Source organism: Patiria miniata, unplaced genomic scaffold, assembly GCF_015706575.1.
Source record: "Patiria miniata isolate m_02_andy unplaced genomic scaffold, ASM1570657v1 HiC_scaffold_24, whole genome shotgun sequence".
Lineage (NCBI taxonomy): Eukaryota > Metazoa > Echinodermata > Asteroidea > Valvatida > Asterinidae > Patiria > Patiria miniata.
The window spans coordinates 22,967,074-22,987,495 of NW_024037063.1; the positions used below are offsets into that span (position 1 = coordinate 22,967,074).

General features: G+C 40.9%; 2 protein-coding genes across 6 annotated transcripts in view; one reads left to right on the plus strand and one right to left on the minus strand.

The window, feature by feature from the left end:
• Window positions 1–992: 992 nt before the first annotated feature.
• On the minus strand, window positions 993–8,412 carry LOC119732084 (beta-ureidopropionase-like). Its single transcript, XM_038205471.1, has 13 exons — window positions 8,219–8,412; window positions 7,242–7,413; window positions 6,677–6,764; window positions 5,980–6,074; window positions 5,629–5,713; window positions 5,416–5,492; window positions 4,922–4,976; window positions 4,686–4,800; window positions 4,034–4,115; window positions 3,425–3,467; window positions 3,076–3,143; window positions 2,463–2,549; window positions 993–1,827 (listed from the first exon to the last, which is right to left on the minus strand). The coding sequence occupies exons 1-13, from the start codon at window positions 8,326–8,328 to the stop codon at window positions 1,744–1,746; spliced, it is 1,161 nt and encodes a 386-aa protein (XP_038061399.1). The 5' UTR covers window positions 8,329–8,412; the 3' UTR covers window positions 993–1,743.
• The window catches only part of LOC119732081 (acyl-CoA dehydrogenase family member 10-like), a 38,197-nt gene continuing 25,132 nt past the window's right edge, over window positions 7,358–20,422 (plus strand). Inside the window, exons 1-16 of one of the 5 annotated variants that reach the window (XM_038205458.1) lie at window positions 7,358–7,445; window positions 8,807–8,920; window positions 11,866–12,141; window positions 12,627–12,775; window positions 13,312–13,506; window positions 13,606–13,764; window positions 13,876–14,024; window positions 14,442–14,666; window positions 14,788–14,969; window positions 15,162–15,312; window positions 15,466–15,611; window positions 16,108–16,281; window positions 16,523–16,717; window positions 17,028–17,194; window positions 17,321–17,461; window positions 17,710–17,847. In XM_038205458.1, the coding sequence (XP_038061386.1) occupies window positions 11,925–12,141; window positions 12,627–12,775; window positions 13,312–13,506; window positions 13,606–13,764; window positions 13,876–14,024; window positions 14,442–14,666; window positions 14,788–14,969; window positions 15,162–15,312; window positions 15,466–15,611; window positions 16,108–16,281; window positions 16,523–16,717; window positions 17,028–17,194; window positions 17,321–17,461; window positions 17,710–17,847 (2,388 nt within the window). In that variant the 5' untranslated portion in view covers window positions 7,358–7,445; window positions 8,807–8,920; window positions 11,866–11,924. Of the gene's footprint in view, window positions 7,446–8,806; window positions 8,921–11,184; window positions 11,361–11,865; window positions 12,142–12,626; window positions 12,776–13,311; window positions 13,507–13,605; window positions 13,765–13,875; window positions 14,025–14,441; window positions 14,667–14,787; window positions 14,970–15,161; window positions 15,313–15,465; window positions 15,612–16,107; window positions 16,282–16,522; window positions 16,718–17,027; window positions 17,195–17,320; window positions 17,462–17,709; window positions 17,848–20,422 lie in introns of those variants that run through there. The other 4 variants (XM_038205460.1, XM_038205461.1, XM_038205457.1 and 1 more) reach the window with 4 other exon arrangements.

Below are 20,422 nucleotides of genomic sequence, written 5' to 3' on the forward strand. Positions count from 1 at the left end.
TCTCACTATCTTCAGGACGCCTTTTCTATCCAAAGAAAAATACCTTCATCGTTTAACCGAAGGGAACTCCGTCAGCTCCAGTAAATATTGCACATTAACACTCGAGCTAGATATAGGGTCTGTTAGATTTCTGTTTTGTCTGTATCAACCGTTGAATAAGTTACCACAATTCTAGAAAACATTTCAATTTTTAGCTGTCACTTCTCGAGAGTGGAGATCATCACATCGAACACGGGCAATTTATAGCAGTATCGCCTTTCCGGAATCGAGATGCCGAACGTGCAGGATTGAATAGAGAACGATTTCTAGATCTGGGACATTAACCTAGGATTTTTTCTCAATTTGTTAGTCGTCTTTTACTTACGCTGTTGCCTGGCTTTGCAAGGCGCATGCATATTTTGCAGGGCAGTGCTTTAGTGCTTGCTCTTTTGTTTTTAGCTTCTGGCAGACTCCGATCGGCGCAAAACCAGGTCAGCTAGATATAAAAACAATCGGCCACAAATTCGGTCAACATCTTTTGAAAAATTGCGCATCATTTTTTTTGACAAAGTGGTTTTCGTCAATATGATGCATTAGTGCCTAAGGGGAAAGTGGGGAAAATATGAAGAAAAATATCAGCGGGCAATGTGATGCTAGGATAAGATAAGATCGTAAACAGCAAAAAAGGGGACATGTCCCGTGCCTTCTTGACGACCCAAAACAGGTCGGAGAAGTTTTTAGCCCAACGGCGCGTGAAATCAATTTATTCCGGTAACAAGAATCCGAGAAAATGAATTAGACAAGAGCAACATCCTGTGAACGAAGGATTAAATTATGACAAACTGTCTAAAACAATGACAAATGGTGGGACTGGGAATAACAACTGAGTTGTTGTGACACATGGAATTGAAGCAGGGCTGTTTTTTTTCGGGGATACACAACACATTTTGATAATGAAATTTTTCTCACACAGAACAGTTTGTTTTGACTCGATATTGACACATCAGGGCACAAATTCTCAAATTTGCTATGTTTCTTTATTTGGATCACTAAATTTTGAGTCCACAACGCAAACAATGTTACAAAATAAAATAATAGAATACTGTAATCTGAGGTAAGAGATTTGAAATGCCACTAAACTTTTTTGAACAGTTCGGAGAAATTACACACTGAAATGATTCATTATGCAAATTAACTATTGGATTATTATACAGGTCCATCTTATGCCAAACGGTGCTTGGAATAATGTAAAGCAGGGTGATATTTGTAAGGGTTTTTTCCTGATTTTAGGATCATTTGTGAGAAATTCTTCCGATTGCAGGATTTTGTTTAACGAATCTCAATTGAAATTTGGAATTCCTGTGGTTTTACCGTAAAGGTGCTGGGGTCCTTGGCAACCCTCAACCAATTATTCCAACGGTTTTCGTTTCCTCCAATTTTACCCGTTTCAGAGATTATCTTATACAAAACATTACTTTGAGAATTATGACAAGTACCAATAGGTTTTACAAACTGATAACAGGACAAATTTAATTACAAAGATTATAAAAATAGTTCTTTTATTAACGATGACAATTCTTTCAAAACTTGCCTCAATGTTACGTTTTAACGCCAATTTCTTTCTGTGCTTCATTTTTCACTTCAACCCAAACGATTGTTTGGCGAAATATAACCACTATAAAAACTACAATGATTTCAGGCTTTCATACGTGATTATATGTTTATACATAGCTTTGGTGATCCAAATTATACCAGCTTCGGCCCTTATTCTTTGACAATGTTTGGCTTGAAGTTTCCAGACACAGCTTCTGCAAGTTCCTTGGCGTACATGTCATAGCGACCAGTCATCTAGGTTATAGAGGGGAACAAATTCGAAAAATAAATAAATATAAAGACGAATCAATATTAATTGAATTCAAAACCATACAAAGCAAGACCAAACATAAATAGTTGTTAAACGTTCAAATAACTTTATTTCCTTAATTTTTGAAAATGGTAACCGAAGGTAATCCAGGGTCGCAGGTTCAAACCCGGCTCCAAAATTTCTTTGTTCATCATTTTTCGAAATGATTCCTGTTAATCCCCAAGTTTCTATTTTGTTCTCTCCAGAAATGTCCTAATTTATTTTCATTGAAAAACTGACTCCTATTAACAATTCCAAGTCCCCACCCACCCAAAAAAAAGACAAACTGAGTCTAGAACCATGTCTGATCAAGAGACACATTAACTGGAAAAAGTTGACAAATGGCTCCCCCACCCTTCCCATTTTATTCTTGCAGCATTGCTAATACATCATCACTTCGGGCTTGATCCCTGGCAACATGGCAAATACGGGTTTATGGCTTCTGACTAGCGCCCTTGAACAAAGACATTGACAAAATAGGGAACCGCCGACATAGGGCTGGATAGCTCAGTTGGCAGAGCACCGGAATGTGAATCTGGAGGTCGTAGGTTCAAACCCTTCAAACCACATTTTTTTTTACCTGGAAGCTCCAACGGTCTCTGATTTGGCGTACAAGGTTCAGATCCACCTCAGCTACTAGCAAGCCATCCCTTGTACGAGACAATCCCTGAAACACAGATTCATACACTTTGATTCTGTCAATTCCACCAATTAAACCCTAAATGATATCCACATTGTTCCACAGTCCCTGCCCTGGCTTTTACCTTTCAAAATTGTATTTCTAAGAAATCAGCATTTCTAAAGGTCATACTCTTGAATAGGAACACTATTACTTATAACGATTACTTAAATGATGTCAAAGACTACTTTTTACAGAATCCACATTTCATGCTACACTGGCTCGAGATTTTCTACCCCAGGTTTCAGCCAGGTTAACAAAATGCAAGTGTGAACAGAATCACAATGTCAAGGGTCAAGATTTTATTTAACAGAGTGAACTAATGACCTTAACTTTGTCAGGACCCTTCCCGAGTCCTCCAAAATATAACACATAGTGCAGAAACCAATGGCACATGCTTAATACATGTATCTAAACTGTCACAGGACATGGATCCCATTTAATTGATGAGTGGGCTTGTCCCTCTACACTACAAATCCTTCAAAATCAAAAGTTAATGAAAGTGATTCCTTACCCTGGTACGGCTTCCATCAGGAGCAGCCACATAGCTGGAACCATAGAATGCCCCAAAATCCTTGTGAGCTGTGACAGATTGAAAAAAAGTTAATGATGATTTGTGTTAAATTAACTCAACTTGTTATCCCCATGGGGAGACATTGGGGGATGGTGTATTCTTGGAACATCATTTGATACCAAGCCGATCATAAAATCGGCTTCAATTATGCATTTACATCTAATTTAAATCTAATTTGTATTAGATGTAAATCTAAATTACTCTAAATTACAATCTAATTCATTAATTCAAAAGTCAAACAGTTTACTCTCAAAAACAGTTTTCTATCAAACAAGTGCCTTCATCTTACCTTTCTTCCCATCGCCAGAGGTGAACTCATTTTCAAAAGTCTCCTGTAAAAAAACAAAAACTTAATAAGTGTCATCCACAAAGTCGGGCTGATCCGATTCTTTCCTTTAAAAGAAACTTTGCTGCAAAAAGACCCATCACCTAAAAGCTTGCATTTCTAATTATAAATATTCCGACCCTTACCCAAAGTGTCCATCATGGTGCTGACCCTTCCCACAACCAACTCCTTCCCTCCCCCGACACTTTACAATTTAACTATGCTATCTCTAGGGTTCCAAGCACGAGAAACCCCCAAAAATTGAGAAGTGCCAATATTACTGTGCAACTTTAGTCTCCATCTAGACTGCATTGGTTCTAAGACGTCCTAGGGTGCAATGTTTCAGCATGCATGGGTTAGTGGAAGGCGCAGCGATTCACCAAAGCGGGCCCCCAAACAAGTTCATTAACAAAATCAGGTTTGCGGGTGGGAACAGAACGCACGCTGCCAGGGAAAAGTGACATGCATGCTGCTGCTTAGTGGTGTATGTACAAAAGTATCATCGCTTGTGAATAATCCCGCTAAGAACGTCTTGCACCAAGACTACATCTGGAGCTAAGATTAGCAACTTACCGTGCCCACGCGGTTGATCGCGGCAGTGAAGTAAGTATTGGCAATGGCGGCGGTGCGTGCTTCCAATGGCCACATAGGCTCACTGTGGGCGAGAAAAACCAACAGAACAATCCAGGATGAGGAGGTTAACATGCAACAAACCACCTTTACAAAGAGTTTTAAGGAGATAGGTTGGTACAGTGTTTACTTTCATCATCTTCCACCTCTGTGATCTAGGTTTGAATCCATTTCAGGCCAATATGTGGATTGTGTTTTAGTCCCTATTTTCATTCACTGGATTTTCCTTAAGAAACTTGTTCTTGGATTTTCTTCCAACCTCTACAAAATATTTAACATTAATTTGTTTGCTTTTCTCCACAGGTTTCTTCAGGCTTGTGTGCTACAGCGCCATAATGCTCTTGAGGTATCCTTGGATTCATTACCAGAAACAACAAAACTGACATCAATTTCATATTGGGATTTTCCCTTCGTCAACGTATTTTATAAATACTGTATAACTCAGCAAAAATTCACAAGCTAAATGTTATCTTTTTGTCTATTAAGTAGTCAATTCTCAAAGTCAGTTGGCAACATTTGACCGAGTTTGTTCACATTTTTTTTTTTACGAGAGTCTGAAAAACCGTCCATGCCCTCAAATAAAAAACTTATAAACCTCAATGCTCCAACAGTTGCCGATGGGTTGAAGACGATCTCGGCTCCATTCAGACCGTACATGAACCAGTTCAGAGGGTGGTGGCGACCATAGCAGATGTTGATACCAATACGACCTACGACAACAAACGATTATTCTATTTAATGAGGAAGTTTCATTTTGACTGGTTACAATTTTGAACGGTCTAAGAAGTCTGGTCTTAGAGTCTGCTCTGAGCAAAACAACCTGATACTCACCAAACTGTGTTTCAAAAACTCTGTGTCCTGTGTTGCCTTCCATGTAGTAGGTGGACTGTAACAGCACAAAAAGAAAGTCATTAAATTAAAGTCCAGAAAAGTTAAGGTGCTACTAAGAATTGTTAAGATGATTGTAAGGAACAGGTAAGGTGCTACTAAAAACAATTAAGGTGTTACTGAGGAATAGTAAGGGTGGTGTTATAGAACAATCATATGATGCTGTATCAACTGGGGAATAGTTAAGGTGCTGCTAATGAAAAAAACTGAATGTGTTACTGAGGAACAGGAAAGGTGCTGCTAATAAAAAGTTAAGATGCTACCGAGGAACAGGTAAGGTGCTACCGAGGAACAGGTAAGATGCTACTGAAGAACAGGTATGGTGCTACCGGGGATCACGTAAGGTGCTGCTTACGAACAAGTAAGATGCTACTGAGGAACAGGTAAGGTGCTAATAAAAGGAACAGTTAAGGTGTTGCCAGGAATATGTTGAATACCTCATTGAAATCTCCAATCCTCGGAATGTGGTTCTTACGAGATTTGCCCATCACAGCTCCACTGTTGGATATCACAACTATCAAAAACAGTCAGAAAAAGTCCAGGAATTGTTACAGGTTGTCCAATCAGGGGTGTCTATATTTGTAAACAAGTACTGTAATGTAACAAGTAATATAATATTATATAAGTTTGGGCAAATTGGTCTGACAAACCTGTAGTATTCCAGAGTATGTCGCTATGGATACTGTCTCTCTCCAGTATGGGTGACAGCACCACCATGTTGTGACGCTTCGCTAACTGACAGAGGAAAACAAAATGTGAAAAGACATTACCAGATTATCAATCAACTGTTGAAACTTGTGGCACACTAGGAAACAAGGAGAACTTAAGCATACAGTCCATACAACTTAACTTGTTTCTTGTATTGCATAAAAATCAAGCCCCATGTAATTATTCACTAGTCTCTAACTTCCTCAATCTTCCAAAACCTTGAGGTAGATTTTCAAGGATCTGGGAAGGTAAGAGTTGAGTCTTGGGTTCTGAAGTATAGGAGCCTTGCCTACTTCCTGACAGTACTTGGTTGTGGGTCCATCTTCTGCCGACTCGGCAAACTCACACCAAGGGACTTTCTCACGGGTGCAGAAGGCAAACGGCATAGCTGTGAGAGACAATGACATTATTAGTGAGGGTTGATTTGAAGAGTTGTCATCACAAGTCATCACAAGTCATAACAAGTCATCACAAGTCATCACAAGTCATCACTGGTGATCATAAGCTGCCACAAGTCATCATAGGTCAGTCATAAGTCAATAATAAGTTATCCAGGCTCAAGCCTTGCGACATGCTTTTGTCAGCGTTGATCCCAGTAGTTTAGACCTGACTTGTGACGTGGCTAGTGATAATTTAGTGATGGCTTATGATTAATGTGAGATTTAATTCGAGATTTGACTTTTGCTGGACTTGTGTTAGACTAATGATTGACTTGTGATGACTTATAACTGACTTGTGATTTGACTTTTGATTGACTTGTGCTAGACGTGTGCTAGACTTGTGATGACTTAGGATTTGACTTAGGATTGACTTGACTTGTGATAGCCATTGTATGTACTTTTATAAAACAAGACTGTATCACATTTGAATTAATGCGTTTGCAAGTCGCATATGTTGAAATGATGGAACTGCAAATGACAGAACCTAAAAAACAGGTAAATCTAGACATAAAATGTAAATCCATTTTTTTTATAGGATTTTTAAACTTACTCCATGCCTCCTGAAAGCATATGACATTCACGCCACACTGGCCTGCAGCTTCAACTATCTCTCCAATACGGTTGTGTAAAGCAGCCACCTGTGGGGGGGGGGGGGACAAAAATTGATTTCAAAATATATTTGGGAGGGGGAAGCTGGACCTTGTTTGACACTAGGGATGGTATTTTCCTCATTTTGTCTTTTCTTACCTTTTATACTTAGGCCAAGAAAAACAACAAAAGATGTCTTGTCTGGCAGATTTTCCAAGATCGCGTATGGATTCTTCCATTTCCTCAACCATTTTGCTGATAATTTTGTGTTCAAATGAGTTGTCCTCTGCACTACCAAATTTTGGAACTTGCATATAGCTACAATTTTGTTGTGAACAATAAGAGGACAAAATATATATTGCAAATTATTTTTACAAAAAAGGGCATGATACTTGAAGTGGATTGGAAGAGAAAGCATGTTTTTGTTATTTACTTGGCAAACAACAAAAATGGATTATCAACACAACTTAGCCTCAATGTGAAATGAAGAATATTAAAAGAAACACATCTAATCTACCATACTTTACCTGGTCTTTAACAGGTGCTGATGTAGGCAACACAATCTGGTTTTGGACCAGACCGATGCGGACAATGCGAGGAGGGCGTAACTGCTCAGGTTTAGCCGAGATGGAATAACCGACCAACTCAAAGTTTCCCTCTTTGGCAAGGGCACGGGCTGCCTCCGGCAAATCCAAGGGTCTAAATGGAAATGATGTAACAAGCAAAGAAAGGTTATTATTAATTAAAACAAGTTATAATTAATTTGATAACTGCAATTTGACTTAGAACGACACCTTTCTGTGAAATCAGTAGTGAACTGTTCGCCAATTTAATTTGCTAATGAATAAAGTGGTTTTGCCTGGAAAGAAAAATGTGTCAAATTTAGACCCAGTAACTGGGGCACACTAGAACTCCTTTATTTCAAATTTTGGCCTTGGTTGGTCGTAAATTCGATAAACAAAAAAGGAGTTCTAGAGTATTACTATATCGCCTCAGTTACTGGGACTTGGTTTGTCTGAAAATTTGGGACTCTCACTTCTGGGTCTTGGCCCATGTCATACTGTTCTTAATTGAAAAATATTGTGGATGAAGATTCCAAAATAGCCTGCCTTTTTAAAAACTGTTGGGTATGCCTACACATTTTTGAAATAAATTATAGGGGCCTAGGCCTATATTTTTTTATAAATTAAAATCCTGCCGCCTTTAAGTTTAACATGTTTAATAATTATCCAAAATATGCCAACAAGTTACAATCACAACATGTACACCAAAATATAATAAACAGACAGAGCAATTACCCCAAACGAAAAGATCTAAAAAAAAAAATTCCTTGTTTTATAGCATGGTTACAATACAAAAGTTTAAAGTGGTGCGCCTGCTAGTGCTACTGCTGCTGCAGTGCTGGTTTTGAATGCCACACTAGTGCATATGCACTGCAGTGCCGGTTGTGCAAGCCAAAAGTACACACACACTTTTTCCCCCGACAAATCAAAATGTTTCCAACCCTGAGTTTTTCCCGTCTTGGCCGTAGATGATTCGCCGTGCCTCTGCCAATTTGTCGGCCGGTAAATGGTCCTCCAAAAGCCTCTCCAAACTCTCGATTTCTTCGGCCATTTTTGTAACCTTTGCGAAGAGAGGATCGTCCCACAAAAGTTCGAGGGTATGTGACTTAAGGATTCTTGGCAATGGCTTTATCGTGTGCCCATATCCACTGTGTACAAAGATAGCCGTAGCCCAAAATCGAAGGTCACGAAGTTGAGGACAGCAGCATTAAAATCCATGCACCTACGGTAGATTGTTCCCTTGGAACACTAAACTTGGTACTACAGACTTATTATCCATTTTTATTCTCCGTTGTTGATAGTTTTGGTCAAAAAGCAAATTTAAAACATAAGTTGTTCAATGAAATAAAATGAAAAAAAATTGTAGTTTCTAAACAGAGAGGAGTAATTGCAGAATACATGTGCCAACAGTGAAGAACAGTATTCCCAATTTAACTCGTTTTAGTCTATAAATCTGTAAAGATGCATGCAGCATGACAAGCAAGTTTACAATTTTTGCATCATGGGAAAAACATCCCACAACTCTATAGGTTCTACATCGCTGTGTCGGACTAGACTTGGACAAGTTTGCGGTGCGGATGAAGTTCAGTCAAGTGCTTGAACAAACCTGCAGGCTTTCGACTTCGTGTCCTCGTTATTGTGAGGTAATATTAAAATTTGGCAATTTTATTTTAGCCGTCGTGGCATTAGTTTACAGTGTTTGGATACGTAGCTTCTGCAGTGAAAAGCAGATAAACTTGGAAGGAAATGAGCTAGTGAGCATGATGAGGCCGGCCGAATGAGGGCGCTCTACAAAAACTATTTTGGCTGCAAGTGCAACTGCAAGCAAGGTGAATTTTAAAGGGAAAATACAACATTTGCAAACATCAAAAAATAAAACTACCAAATAATTTTGAAATACCTTGCTGGACTGTTAGTGAATGACAGTGTAAAGCATCCTGTAAAATCATGGCACCTGGTATACTGTCATTTTCAAGAAAAGTGGTATTTTTGTATCAATTTCCAACGCTGATCGGCCAATCAGCATTGGAAACAACTGGCTTTTTTTTCAAATACTGGCCCCAATTGACCATCGCACTTGTTTGCAATCGATTACAAACCTATTACGGGTACGAGCCAGCTAGACTGGTTCCCTGACCTTACAATTCCCCAATGTATGTAAACTGCTCTGTTTCTTCTTATATGGAGTCAGGGAACCAGACTACAGGAAAATGATCGTTTTTCTTGGTTTTTATAGCATTTTCGAACCCAAAACCTCAAAAAAGTCAGTGTAACTATATTTGCTATATAGGCCTATTTCCAACCCCCCAATTCCATCCATTTCTGAAAATTACACTGGGATTTACAGCAAAAGCAAATGATGTATATTCCCTTTAATTATTCTTGACTCTCCAAATTGTACACAACCTGGCCAATTTTGCTGGCCAATTTATTGCACTTGACTTGACAAAAAGAAGAATTTGACCAAGTTTTAAAATTAAGCAAAGAGCCAAAGTATTGTTTACTTTTGCAACTATCTTAAACAAACATTTGACTAAAAAGCCTGAAAACGGTGTTTTTCTGTTTTCACGAAGTGACAAATACTCACCTCGTTAGCAGGGCCACATGGATAATGCATTTCTCTACATACGTTTCTCTACACACGCGGTAGGATGGGAGTGGAGGCGCGCGCCGCCAACGATATCGATAGAGAACAGACGCGCGTGCGCTGCAGTGACGTAAGATGCGCAAATGTAACAATTTCTAAGAAGTTTTTTTTACTTTACGAAGTGACGAAGAGTGTGTACAATGTAATGAAGTAAAGAATACACGAAGTGAAGAATACATGTCATTCTTTATTAATGAATTATTGCTTAATTAAAAGAGACTTTGATCAACACCTTTGATTTAGCAAAGAACAAGGCATACGTTACCTGACAATGCAAAAATTTCCCTCATCTAAAGTAGTTGAAAATGTGTTTTGAAAAAAGGATTAACTCCAAATGCGATTATCTCAGGGTGAGCTTTTTGTAGGATATTGAGGTTTTTGTCACTTTGTGAAAACACCGTCAAAATGTAGGATAAAACAATAAAGGAACAAAAGTTGTACTTTATTTTTGGGGGGGGGGGGAACGTACACAGCTGTAGGATATTGAGGTTTTTGTCACTTCATGAAAAAACTGTCAAAATGAAAGATAAAACAAAAAAAAGGAACAAAAGTTGTACTTCTTATTCAGCCAACTCTAGCTTGAGTAACTCCAGCTCCAATGCTCATCAAGAATTCAACATAAAAAGAGCTGGAACTAAAACTATGTTGTAGATATAAATTACTAGATACTAAGAGACCCTAAAAAATGGGACTCTCTGTATCTGTATCCCAAAAATGGTCCTTTCCCCTCTACTATCCCAAGCCAGATTCCATTAAACATACCTCATTATGTTTAGGCCCTAATTAATGGAATCTGAGTTGGGATTGATAAAAGGAAAAGGATCATTTTTGTGATGGAGAGAATCCCATTATAAGACCCTCTTAGGATAATTTTAGCTCCAGTTCTGTAATTCAAATTCCTGATAGGTCAACGCCTGACAAAACTAGGGTAATCTTCTTTGTTCATATAGAAGCAGTTAATTTGATATGGGTTGGAGGTTTCATTGTTGTTTACTACAAAAGGAATTAGTTTTATCTCCAGCTCTATTATGTTGAATTCCTGATGAGCATTCGGGCTGGAGTTGCTCAAGATAGGTCATCACCTGATGACAAAACTAGGGCAATCTTCTTTGTTCATATAGTAGCAGTTAATTTAATATGGGTTGGAGGTTTCATTGTTGTTCACTACAAAAGGAATTGGCAGCTGTGTTCCCATAAATTGTATTTTGTACGCTCAAGCGTAGGCTGGGTATAAAAAGCCTTGCAAAAGAATGAAGATTGTCATTCCTTCTTCAGCCTCTGCTCACTACACCAGCGTGTTATATTCAGTTTGGCTTGCCATGTGGTCTGGGGCGTGGCTCAGGTACATAGGCCTATAGACAGCAGTTATAGAAATTATTGTACATGTACAGTACATGTACCCTGAATGACCAATGCTTGGTGGATGTCTGAATAAGGTACATCTTTTTATTGATATCAATTTATATTAATACATGCATCATGTTATATTTAATTTGGAATTGTTGTTTGAACTGCCATAGTTTAGTCTTAATAAATAAACGAAATGTATTGCTTATATTTGGTTTGTTGGAAAATGCTGGATGTTAAACTTGTTAATTTATTCTCCTACAGGCTACACCCTTATCCCCAAAACTGGGTATAGTCCCTAGTTAAGTTCATATAATTCATTTTACTTTCTTGTCATAGATCCTTGCAATTAATTTGTATTTAATAGAAATGTTTCATGACTCAAAGTCTGAGTAAAAATTAATTAAAACAATTGTATTAGTTGCAAACTCTCAGAGAGTGGTTCACTGTGGCGTTGTTTCTTTAGTTTCTTTAGCCGGGACGAATTTGCCTGTCAGCCAGAGTCCAATTTAAATTTCAATGTTTAGTTTTTCAAATGTCACATTTCACTCTAACCATACATCAGTTTGACTTGTTGATATTTTAACCTCTCAGCAGGTGTGATGCAGCACAGTCAGCCTTCCACAGTTTAACCCAAGTCAGAGGATCGCAAGATGAGGCTTCTCAAGGCTGCCGCGGCTTGCCGTGTGCTCTGCTCTCGTCTCGACCACTCCTTCAGTCACGTCATCAGACATCAAGGGGTTCTAGCCAAGGCGGTCCGGCCTACATTATGCCGGGGGCTCAGGGTATCTGCAGTCCTAGAACAGAAACGAGCCGTCATATTTGACTTGGGAGGGGTCGTCATTGCAAAGCCGGGACCAATATTTGCAGGTGAGCTTCGGGTGTACGAACCGGTACCATTTTATGAATCGAATTCAGTTTCAAATAAAAATGTACTAGAAATTAAAAACTACAAAAATCATTTTACAACTGGGCTTCAAAATCTGTATAAGCGACTCAAGTCCACCCAAATAGATTTTTTTTTCTTCAGCCAGTTACGTGGTGTAATCTCAAACTATACTCTCCAGTTTCCTTGGCATGAAGTGACTGAGGATATCTCTTTCCCCCTGGATGGGATGCCAGTTCAACTCGGGGTACTGCCCAGCTAATGCTGGTACTCTCCTGGGTGGAGGGAAGCAAGTGGGAGTAAAGTTGCTTGCCCAAGGACACAAGTACCCAACAGCTGGATTTGAAACCCTGAACCCCTGATCATGAGTCCTTAACTCTAACCACAAGTCCAAACTCCCCACTAGACCCAACAGAACCAGTGTTGTTTTGAGATTCTCTCAAGTTCAAAAAATGTTGTGCCTTTGCAGAGTTTGAAGCCCAGAAAGGACTTCCCCCAGGAACCATCTTGAAGGTTATCAGGGAGACGGGTTATACAGGGGCCTGGGTACAAGTGATGCGAGGAGAGATCACAGCGCTTGAGTTTGATGAACTGTTCACCCAGGAATGCAATTCCTTGGTAATCATTAAAGGTTTATTTGGTGAACGCCACCTCTGTTTACCTACATTTGAATATTAGCGCTCAAACATTCGCTGAAATTCCTAAAAATCCAAAGGGATTTTCCATTTTAGTAAGAAAACACTCGCCTCTGTTTACCATCCTTCCCAATTTATAAAAAAAACTAGGAGTAAACATGAGTCTTAGTGTAACAGGGCTATTTAAGGGACATGTAGTGGGCGATGGAGCGTGTTTCTGATAGGGTCTGTCGACCAGTGTGAAGTTATGACTTCATTTGCTCATCCAAACCATCTTAGATCCAAAAAAATAATACTTCTGCTTTCGGTTACCCGACCTACCCTAGTTTTATGGCCGCGACCCTAAAATATTTATCAGCAAGTTAACAAAGATTTGTTAAAAATGTTTTAAAGAAAAAAATATTAATATTTAAAAAAAAAATACAAAAATTCCTTTTCTGTTTTCACAAAGTGCACCCACGTCCACAGATGTACCCATGTTAAAAGCACCCTTAGCATGTATTTTTTTTAAAATGACAGGTAGGATACACAGGTCTAGTAACCGGACTTCTGACCTACTACGAAGAGAAGGCAAGCAAGCCATTGCCTGAGATGGTCACAGCCGTCCAGTGTATTCGGGCCGAGGGGCTCAAAACAGCTATACTGACCAATAACTGGAAGCACGATGGTTCAGTCACATCGCTCTTCCCGGTTGAAAAACACCTGTTTGATGTGGTAAGCCCCTACAATATTTGCTTGGCCAAAACAGGTTATCAGACGCATTGTAATGTATCCCGATAGACAAGTCCTGGTTGCATTTGGTTTGCCCAACAGGTGGTGGAGTCCTGCCGAGAGGGCGTGGCTAAGCCAGACCCAGCCATCTATCAGATATGTCTAGATAGGTTACAGGAGAAGCCAGAAGACAGTCTCTTCCTGGACGATCTGGAACCCAACGTGGAGGGGGCTAGGAAACTGGGGATTCAGAGTATCAAGGTAAGGCTGTGTATCAATTAATTGGTTACGGCTTGCAATTATACATGCCTCTGTGGAATTGACCACCAATTGACATTTGTCACCAATTGACCTGCTCAACGATATCCACAGGTTGACAACACTCAGCAGGCTCTAGCTGAACTTGAAGAGATACTCCGGTTTCCTGTGCAGTGTCACGTCGAAGGCACATCGGCTGTCCGTAAAGGCCTAGAGCTGCCCCTAGAGTCACTCCAAGCTTATCTCAACTCTATCAATATCGGGTAAATGTACAATTTACAATTTTCAAATTCATCACAGATTACCATCTAGCATACACAGATGTGGCTGGTTTATACTCAAGTTTGTGATGTCACATCAAGTATTCGCACTGCAAATTTGAGAGCTGTATCCTAGCTTTTAAAAGTGCTAGTGTTGCTGGCATCATGACTTGCGGTTGATCCTTGGCCACATGGCACAAATGTTTTTTTTGGCTTAAAACAAAGACATTGACAAATTGGGAAATTTCCAACTTATGACTGATAGCTCATTTGGTAGAGCACTGGTACAGTGTTCGAGAGGTCTCGGGTTTTAATCCTGCTCCAGTCACTTTTTTTGCACAGCTGGATGTTGATTTCAAGAGAATCATCACAGTTCATTTGATAAATTGAAACATTATGGATCTGATGCCTCGTTACTAGCTCTAGTGATGACACCGCCCTCAACGTTCGTCAGTTCAAACACGGCCAGTCCAACCCGACATACTACGTCAGCTACGCAGGCAGGGACATGGTGTTACGTAAGAAACCGCCGGGTAAACTGTTGCCATCGGCCCACGCCATTGAACGAGAATACCAGGTCATGAAGGCATTGGGTGGTGCCGGGATACCGGTTCCCAACCTACTGGCACTCTGTGAAGATGATAGGTGGGTACCAGCCAAAATTGTACTTTTTTTAGCCTTCTTTTTTGTCCTGAAGTTACAGTTTAACAAACAAACAAAACAGGTAAACCACCAGTCCTTTTGTTGAATTTTTTTCTCATTGTAGTGTTGTAGGAACACCCTTCTATCTCATGGATTTAGTCAAGGGTCGCATCTACAAAGAACCATCCCTGCCCGGTTTGCAGCCCTCCGAGCGACGGGACATCTACGATGCAATGTGCGGTGCCCTGTGTTATATCCACGACGTGGATATACAGAATGCTGGCTTGGAAGGCTTTGGCAAGCAAGGTAACAGACTATTGGCAGCAGCCATCTTTGATTCTCCTTTTGGGACAAAATGAGATGCTGGGTGTTTACAAAACCTCAAAGGTGTCTTCAGCTTTGGGTGAATTCATCTCCAGTGTCAGAAACAAGGCCAAAGTTTCAAAAACTCTGTATTTGCCCAAAAGGATGACAAATAATTTTCTGATTTCTAAACAGGCAAGTACGTCTCACGCCAGGTTGCAGTTTGGAGCAAGCAGTACAAGGCAAGCGAGACTCGGGATATTCCCAGCATGAACAAACTCATGGAATGGCTGCCACAACATCTACCTGAGAAGGAAACGATCTCTGTAGTCCATGGCGACTTCAGGTGAGTTTCTATACTGTATTTCAAGTTGCCTTTCTGGGAAAGATGATAGATCTTTCGAAACATCACTTATCCCGATATCCCAATTTGGGGTTTAATAAAAAAATACCCTATTCCTTCAGCACTGAGATATTGATTTCTGATTACCGTGTCTAGGCTGGATAACCTGATTCTCCATCCAGATAAAGCAGAGGTAGTCAGTGTACTAGACTGGGAGCTGTCAACTATCGGCGACCCACTGTCAGACCTTGCTTATTGCTGCTTGCCGTACTACCTGTCACCAAAGTTCCCAATTCTTAAAGGTACCGATTTTTAATGATGATGATAGTAGTGATTATGGTGGGAATTTTTGCTTTTTTCCCAGGAGATTTTGGCCCTTGCCTTGTTGAACCATGGGTCCATTACACTTCAAGAAGTGATTCATCTTATATATGTAAATGCTTGCGCCTTGAGATTGTTTTAGGTGTGACTGACTTGTGACTGACTTGTGACCGACTTGTGATTGACTTGGGATTGACTTGTGATGACTTGTGTTTGACCTGTGCTTGACTTGTGATTGACATGTGACTGTCTTGTGATTGACGTGACTGTCTTGTGATTGACGTGACTGTCTTGTGATTGACATGTGACTGTCTTGTGATTGACATGTGATTGACATGTGATTGACTTGTGATTAACTTGTAATTGACTTGTGATTGACTTCTGCTTGAGTTGTGATTGATTTTTGAGGACTTGTGATTGACTTATGATTTACTTGTGACTGACTTGTGACTTGCTTACAACCCTGCCATCTTGTAGGTTTTCATGGCCTCGACGTCAGTGAGCTAGGCATCCCTACCATGGAGGAGTTTGTCTCTCAGTACTGCCAACGTAGAGGAATTCCCCCAATCCAGAACCTAGACTTCTACATGGCCTTCTCCTTCTTCCGTGTTGCAGCCATCTTGCAAGGGGTCTACAAGAGATCCCAACAGGGTGAGAGAGGCATTACAATACGAACGATTGATAATATCACGCTGCACTGATGTGAATTCGTAAGCAATACATACTAGTGCTGTCCAAGTGCTTACGAGAAAAAAATTCATAAGCTCAGTCGGGTGGGACTCGAACCTCTTACCTCCTTGTACTAATGCAGATGTCCGAGCTTGCTGGGGTGGGCTTGCTTCTTTTAGTAATGTTTTTTTAATGTCATTCCTCTGTTTGTTTTAACATGAAGGCCAAGCTAGCTCCAAAGATGCACAAATTGTCGGGCTCTTGGCCGAACAAATGGCAGACACCGGGTGGTCATTCACGCAGTCCCCCTCGTCGTCCAGCCCAGGAACACCCCCAAGGAGTAATGGATCAGCCCCATCCAAGAGGGGATACAGTACATGGACAGTTCCCAGGCGGGGCTATTCAACTCAGGCACCAGGTGAGTTGAGGGGCAAATACCTGAGATAAAATGACATATATGTGTTTTAAGATTCATGAAACTGTTTTGGCAGAAAATTAGCACAAGGAGAATGTCTGATAACTTGGAACGATCCTGTTTACAACTTTCAAAATGCTCCATTTTTTGAAAAAAATTGCATTTCTGATGGAAATATTTGTATCAATGTCAAACTTTCGTGTCAACTTTTCAAAAGTTATTATTGTTGATATGCAACTAAATTATTAATCCCTTTTGTTAGATTAATGAAAAAAAAAATCATTTTTTTTTCAAATGGTCTCTCTGTTTTCAGGCCTTCTCGCCATATCAGTTTCGGCGCTCTCTGGGCATGCTCAGTCCTTGTACAATCAAGTCAACGAGATGATTACAAAGTATGTGTACCCAGTGGAGCGCGAGCTATATGCGCATCAATTATCTGACAACAAGTGGAATCCACACCCCATTATTGAACAACTCAAGGTAAAACACACCTATATCTTCTTACATTCCTTGATTAGGCAAACCCTTAACTTTGTTCAATTTGCCCTAGTTCGAAATAAAACCAATTGTTGATAGTAATAACATTTATTGTTTTTTTTATTCCAGGATAAAGCCAAATCAGAAGGATTATGGAATTTGTTTTTGCCGCTTGAGGCTGACCCCCATTCAGAATATGGAGCAGGCCTGACCAACATGGAGTATGCACACATGTGTGAACTGATGGGGAAGTCTTTATTTGCATCAGAGGTAGGTCCAAAAACATTGAGGGGACACTTAAAACTTGAAGTAAATACTGGACTCTGAATTTCCTTGCTTGAAAAATAAAATTGTAAAAATTATTTAAAAACATTGGAAATGTGTCTTATTGCTCAGCAGTCAATTTTTATGTCAGCATTGGCGCAGCATTTTTTCTGCAGGCTTTTGATGTATTTTTAAAATAGTTGTTTTTAGGCAAAACATATGAAAACTATGTCATTTTTTGGTCGTCTTTGTAGATTTTCAACTGTTCTGCGCCAGACACTGGAAACATGGAGGTTCTTGTGAAATACGGGAACCAGAAACAGAAAGAAAAGTGGCTGAAACCTCTGCTGGATGGGAGCATACGATCCTGCTTTGCTATGACCGAACCACAGGTACATCAATGTGTGGTCTTGAAAATGAGAGTGGGTGTGGTTTGGGGTGTGGCTGAATTGGAGATGGGCGGGGCCAGGCTGGTAGTGGGCAGGCCAAGTCTGGTAGTGGGTATGTCCACAATTTGAGGTGGGCGGGGCAAGATCAGAGGTTCAATCCTGCTTTGGTGTGATTAAAACAGTGAAAGGGTTTGCTCTGGGAAATTGTAGTGGGCGTGGTTTTGGGTGGGGCCACAGCAGAGAGGGGCGTGGCCACATCAGGAGATATGTTCCAGTCCTGCTTGACTATGACTGAACTACAGGTGAAGGGTTTGCGCTGGGAAATGGTAGTAGGTGTGGCTTTGGATTGGACAAGAAATGTGTGTGTGGCTTTTGGCGGGGCCATATAGAAGGGTGGGTGGGGACATATCAGAGGTATATATGTCAATCCATATCATAGTCAAGTTCATTGTGTAATTTCGTTAACTTTTTTGGGGGATTTGCAAACCTATACATTTTTGGAATCTGTGTGGTACAGGCAATCAGAAAACCAATGTTTACAATTTGCCGGAAGTATGCATGGCGGCCATCTTGGATTTTCAAAATGGCCGCCTTCAAAATGGGTGTTTCTCAATATCTCAGCATCCAGGTGGCCTAGAGTCATGATTTTAACGGCTAAACATACATTTTCAGGGGTGAGGAAGCCAGTGGTACAAAGTAAAATAAGCTAAACTTAACCACAAAGCGGCCATCTTGGATTTTCAAAATGGCCGCCTTCAAAATGGGTGTTTCTCAATTTCTCAGCATCCAGGTGGCCCAGAGTCATGATTTTAACGGCTAAACATACATTTTCAGGGGTGAGGAAGCCAGTGGTACAAAGTAAAATAAGCTAAATATAACCACCAAGCGGCCATCTTGGATTTTCAAAATGGCTGCCTTGAAAATTGGTGTTTCTCAATATCTCAGCATCCAGGTTTCCTAGAGTAATGCTTTTAACGGTATAACAAACTCTTTGTTATATAGCAGAATCTTTACACATCATCATCATCACTGTCACTGGTCGGCAACATGTCATTCCTAGGGTCCTCATCATTCTGGCACTGGGTGCTGCACTGGCAGAGGTCTGTGCATGATAAGTTCTTGGACCTGCAAGAGCATCGAGATGTTGAACAGTCTGCTCTGTACTGGCATCTCACCATCTCAATGATGGCCTTGGGGGCTGGGAGGACCTTAGTTGTGATTGGCTTCACCTGATCAGCTGCTGTGTCCTTGTAGAAGCCATGCTGCAGCGGATCCAGGAACTGCTGCTGAGCAATGCTTGCCTGGCCCCATACTGTGGCCTGGATCTGGACTCGGTGGATGTGCTGCTTGAGAGCACCAAGGGTGGGAGGCAGCTTGTCACTTTCAGCCATATGCTTGCAGAAAAGATGTCATCGCAGCTCAGGGATGCTCGCAATCTGGATGCCCTTTATGCGCGTATGCAGCACAGACGAATGTAACCAGCGTTGACAGCAGCTCTTCAGTGACTTCAGCGGAATCTGAAAGCATCTGCAGAGCATTGATGACTACTCCGCCTGCTTTGAGGTAGACTTTCAGCCAGGTTGCCTTTCCTATGCGAGAGAACCTCCCAGTGTTGTCTGCCCCCGTGAATGCGTGGAAGGCTGGCCAAGCCTTTGCTCTTTCTGGACCTAGATCTGTCCATATTGGCTGCACTTGGACCACTCCGGAAGCCATTGACATGGACGTGTTTCTCAGCAGAAGGTCATAATGTTCTACGACCAGCACCAGAACATCAGTGTCTGGGGAGAAGACCACCAACTCTGCATCAGGTGGGTTCCTCTGTGATGCCAGCACTGCATGATAGATTAGCAGCATGTCCGCCTCTTCGTGATTGTTGTCTTCGATTAGCAGCTCGCTATTGCTCCTAGTACGTCCTGCGGCAGATGCGATAACCAGCTTTGACAAGTCTTGGTTGTACTCCAGGGTTTTTGCTGCCAGATACTCAGTCAGATCAGCCTTCGTTTTGTCGTGGGAAAGGAACCGGCTCATTGGGATGTGCTTGATGCTGGTGTCATCTCTGATTTGATATTGGATCAGATCCTTCCCTTGTCTCCGTTTCTCCCTTGTGGTACTCTTCAGGGAATCAGCCTTGTATGTGTCAAACACAAGAATGATCTCATCACAGTCTCTTGTGAGAGACATCAGTCTGATATTGAAGCATTCACTGAGGTCTTTGACTGTCACTACCGTGGCTGGTTTGTTTGTTAGCTTCTGCACGACCACCATACCGTCCACCAGTGCAATTTTTCAACTTCGATGAGGATCTTCAGTGGGTGTGCAGTCTATTGTTTATGGATCTACTGCATCGCGCTGCAGAACACTTGCATCGTGCAGCTGCTGCTGCTGATCTTCATTGGGTGGTTCTGCTGTTCCGAGCTTCTCAAGGAGGTGGATCAACTTTGCCTTGTCAATACATGGATTGCCATGACTCAGGATCGCAGCCTTGATCTTGTCAATTGCGTCATGCTCCCTCTTGACTGCACTTGGTCTAAGGTCATGGTGCTCTGTGACCTTGCCAGCTTCCACATCAAACTGACTC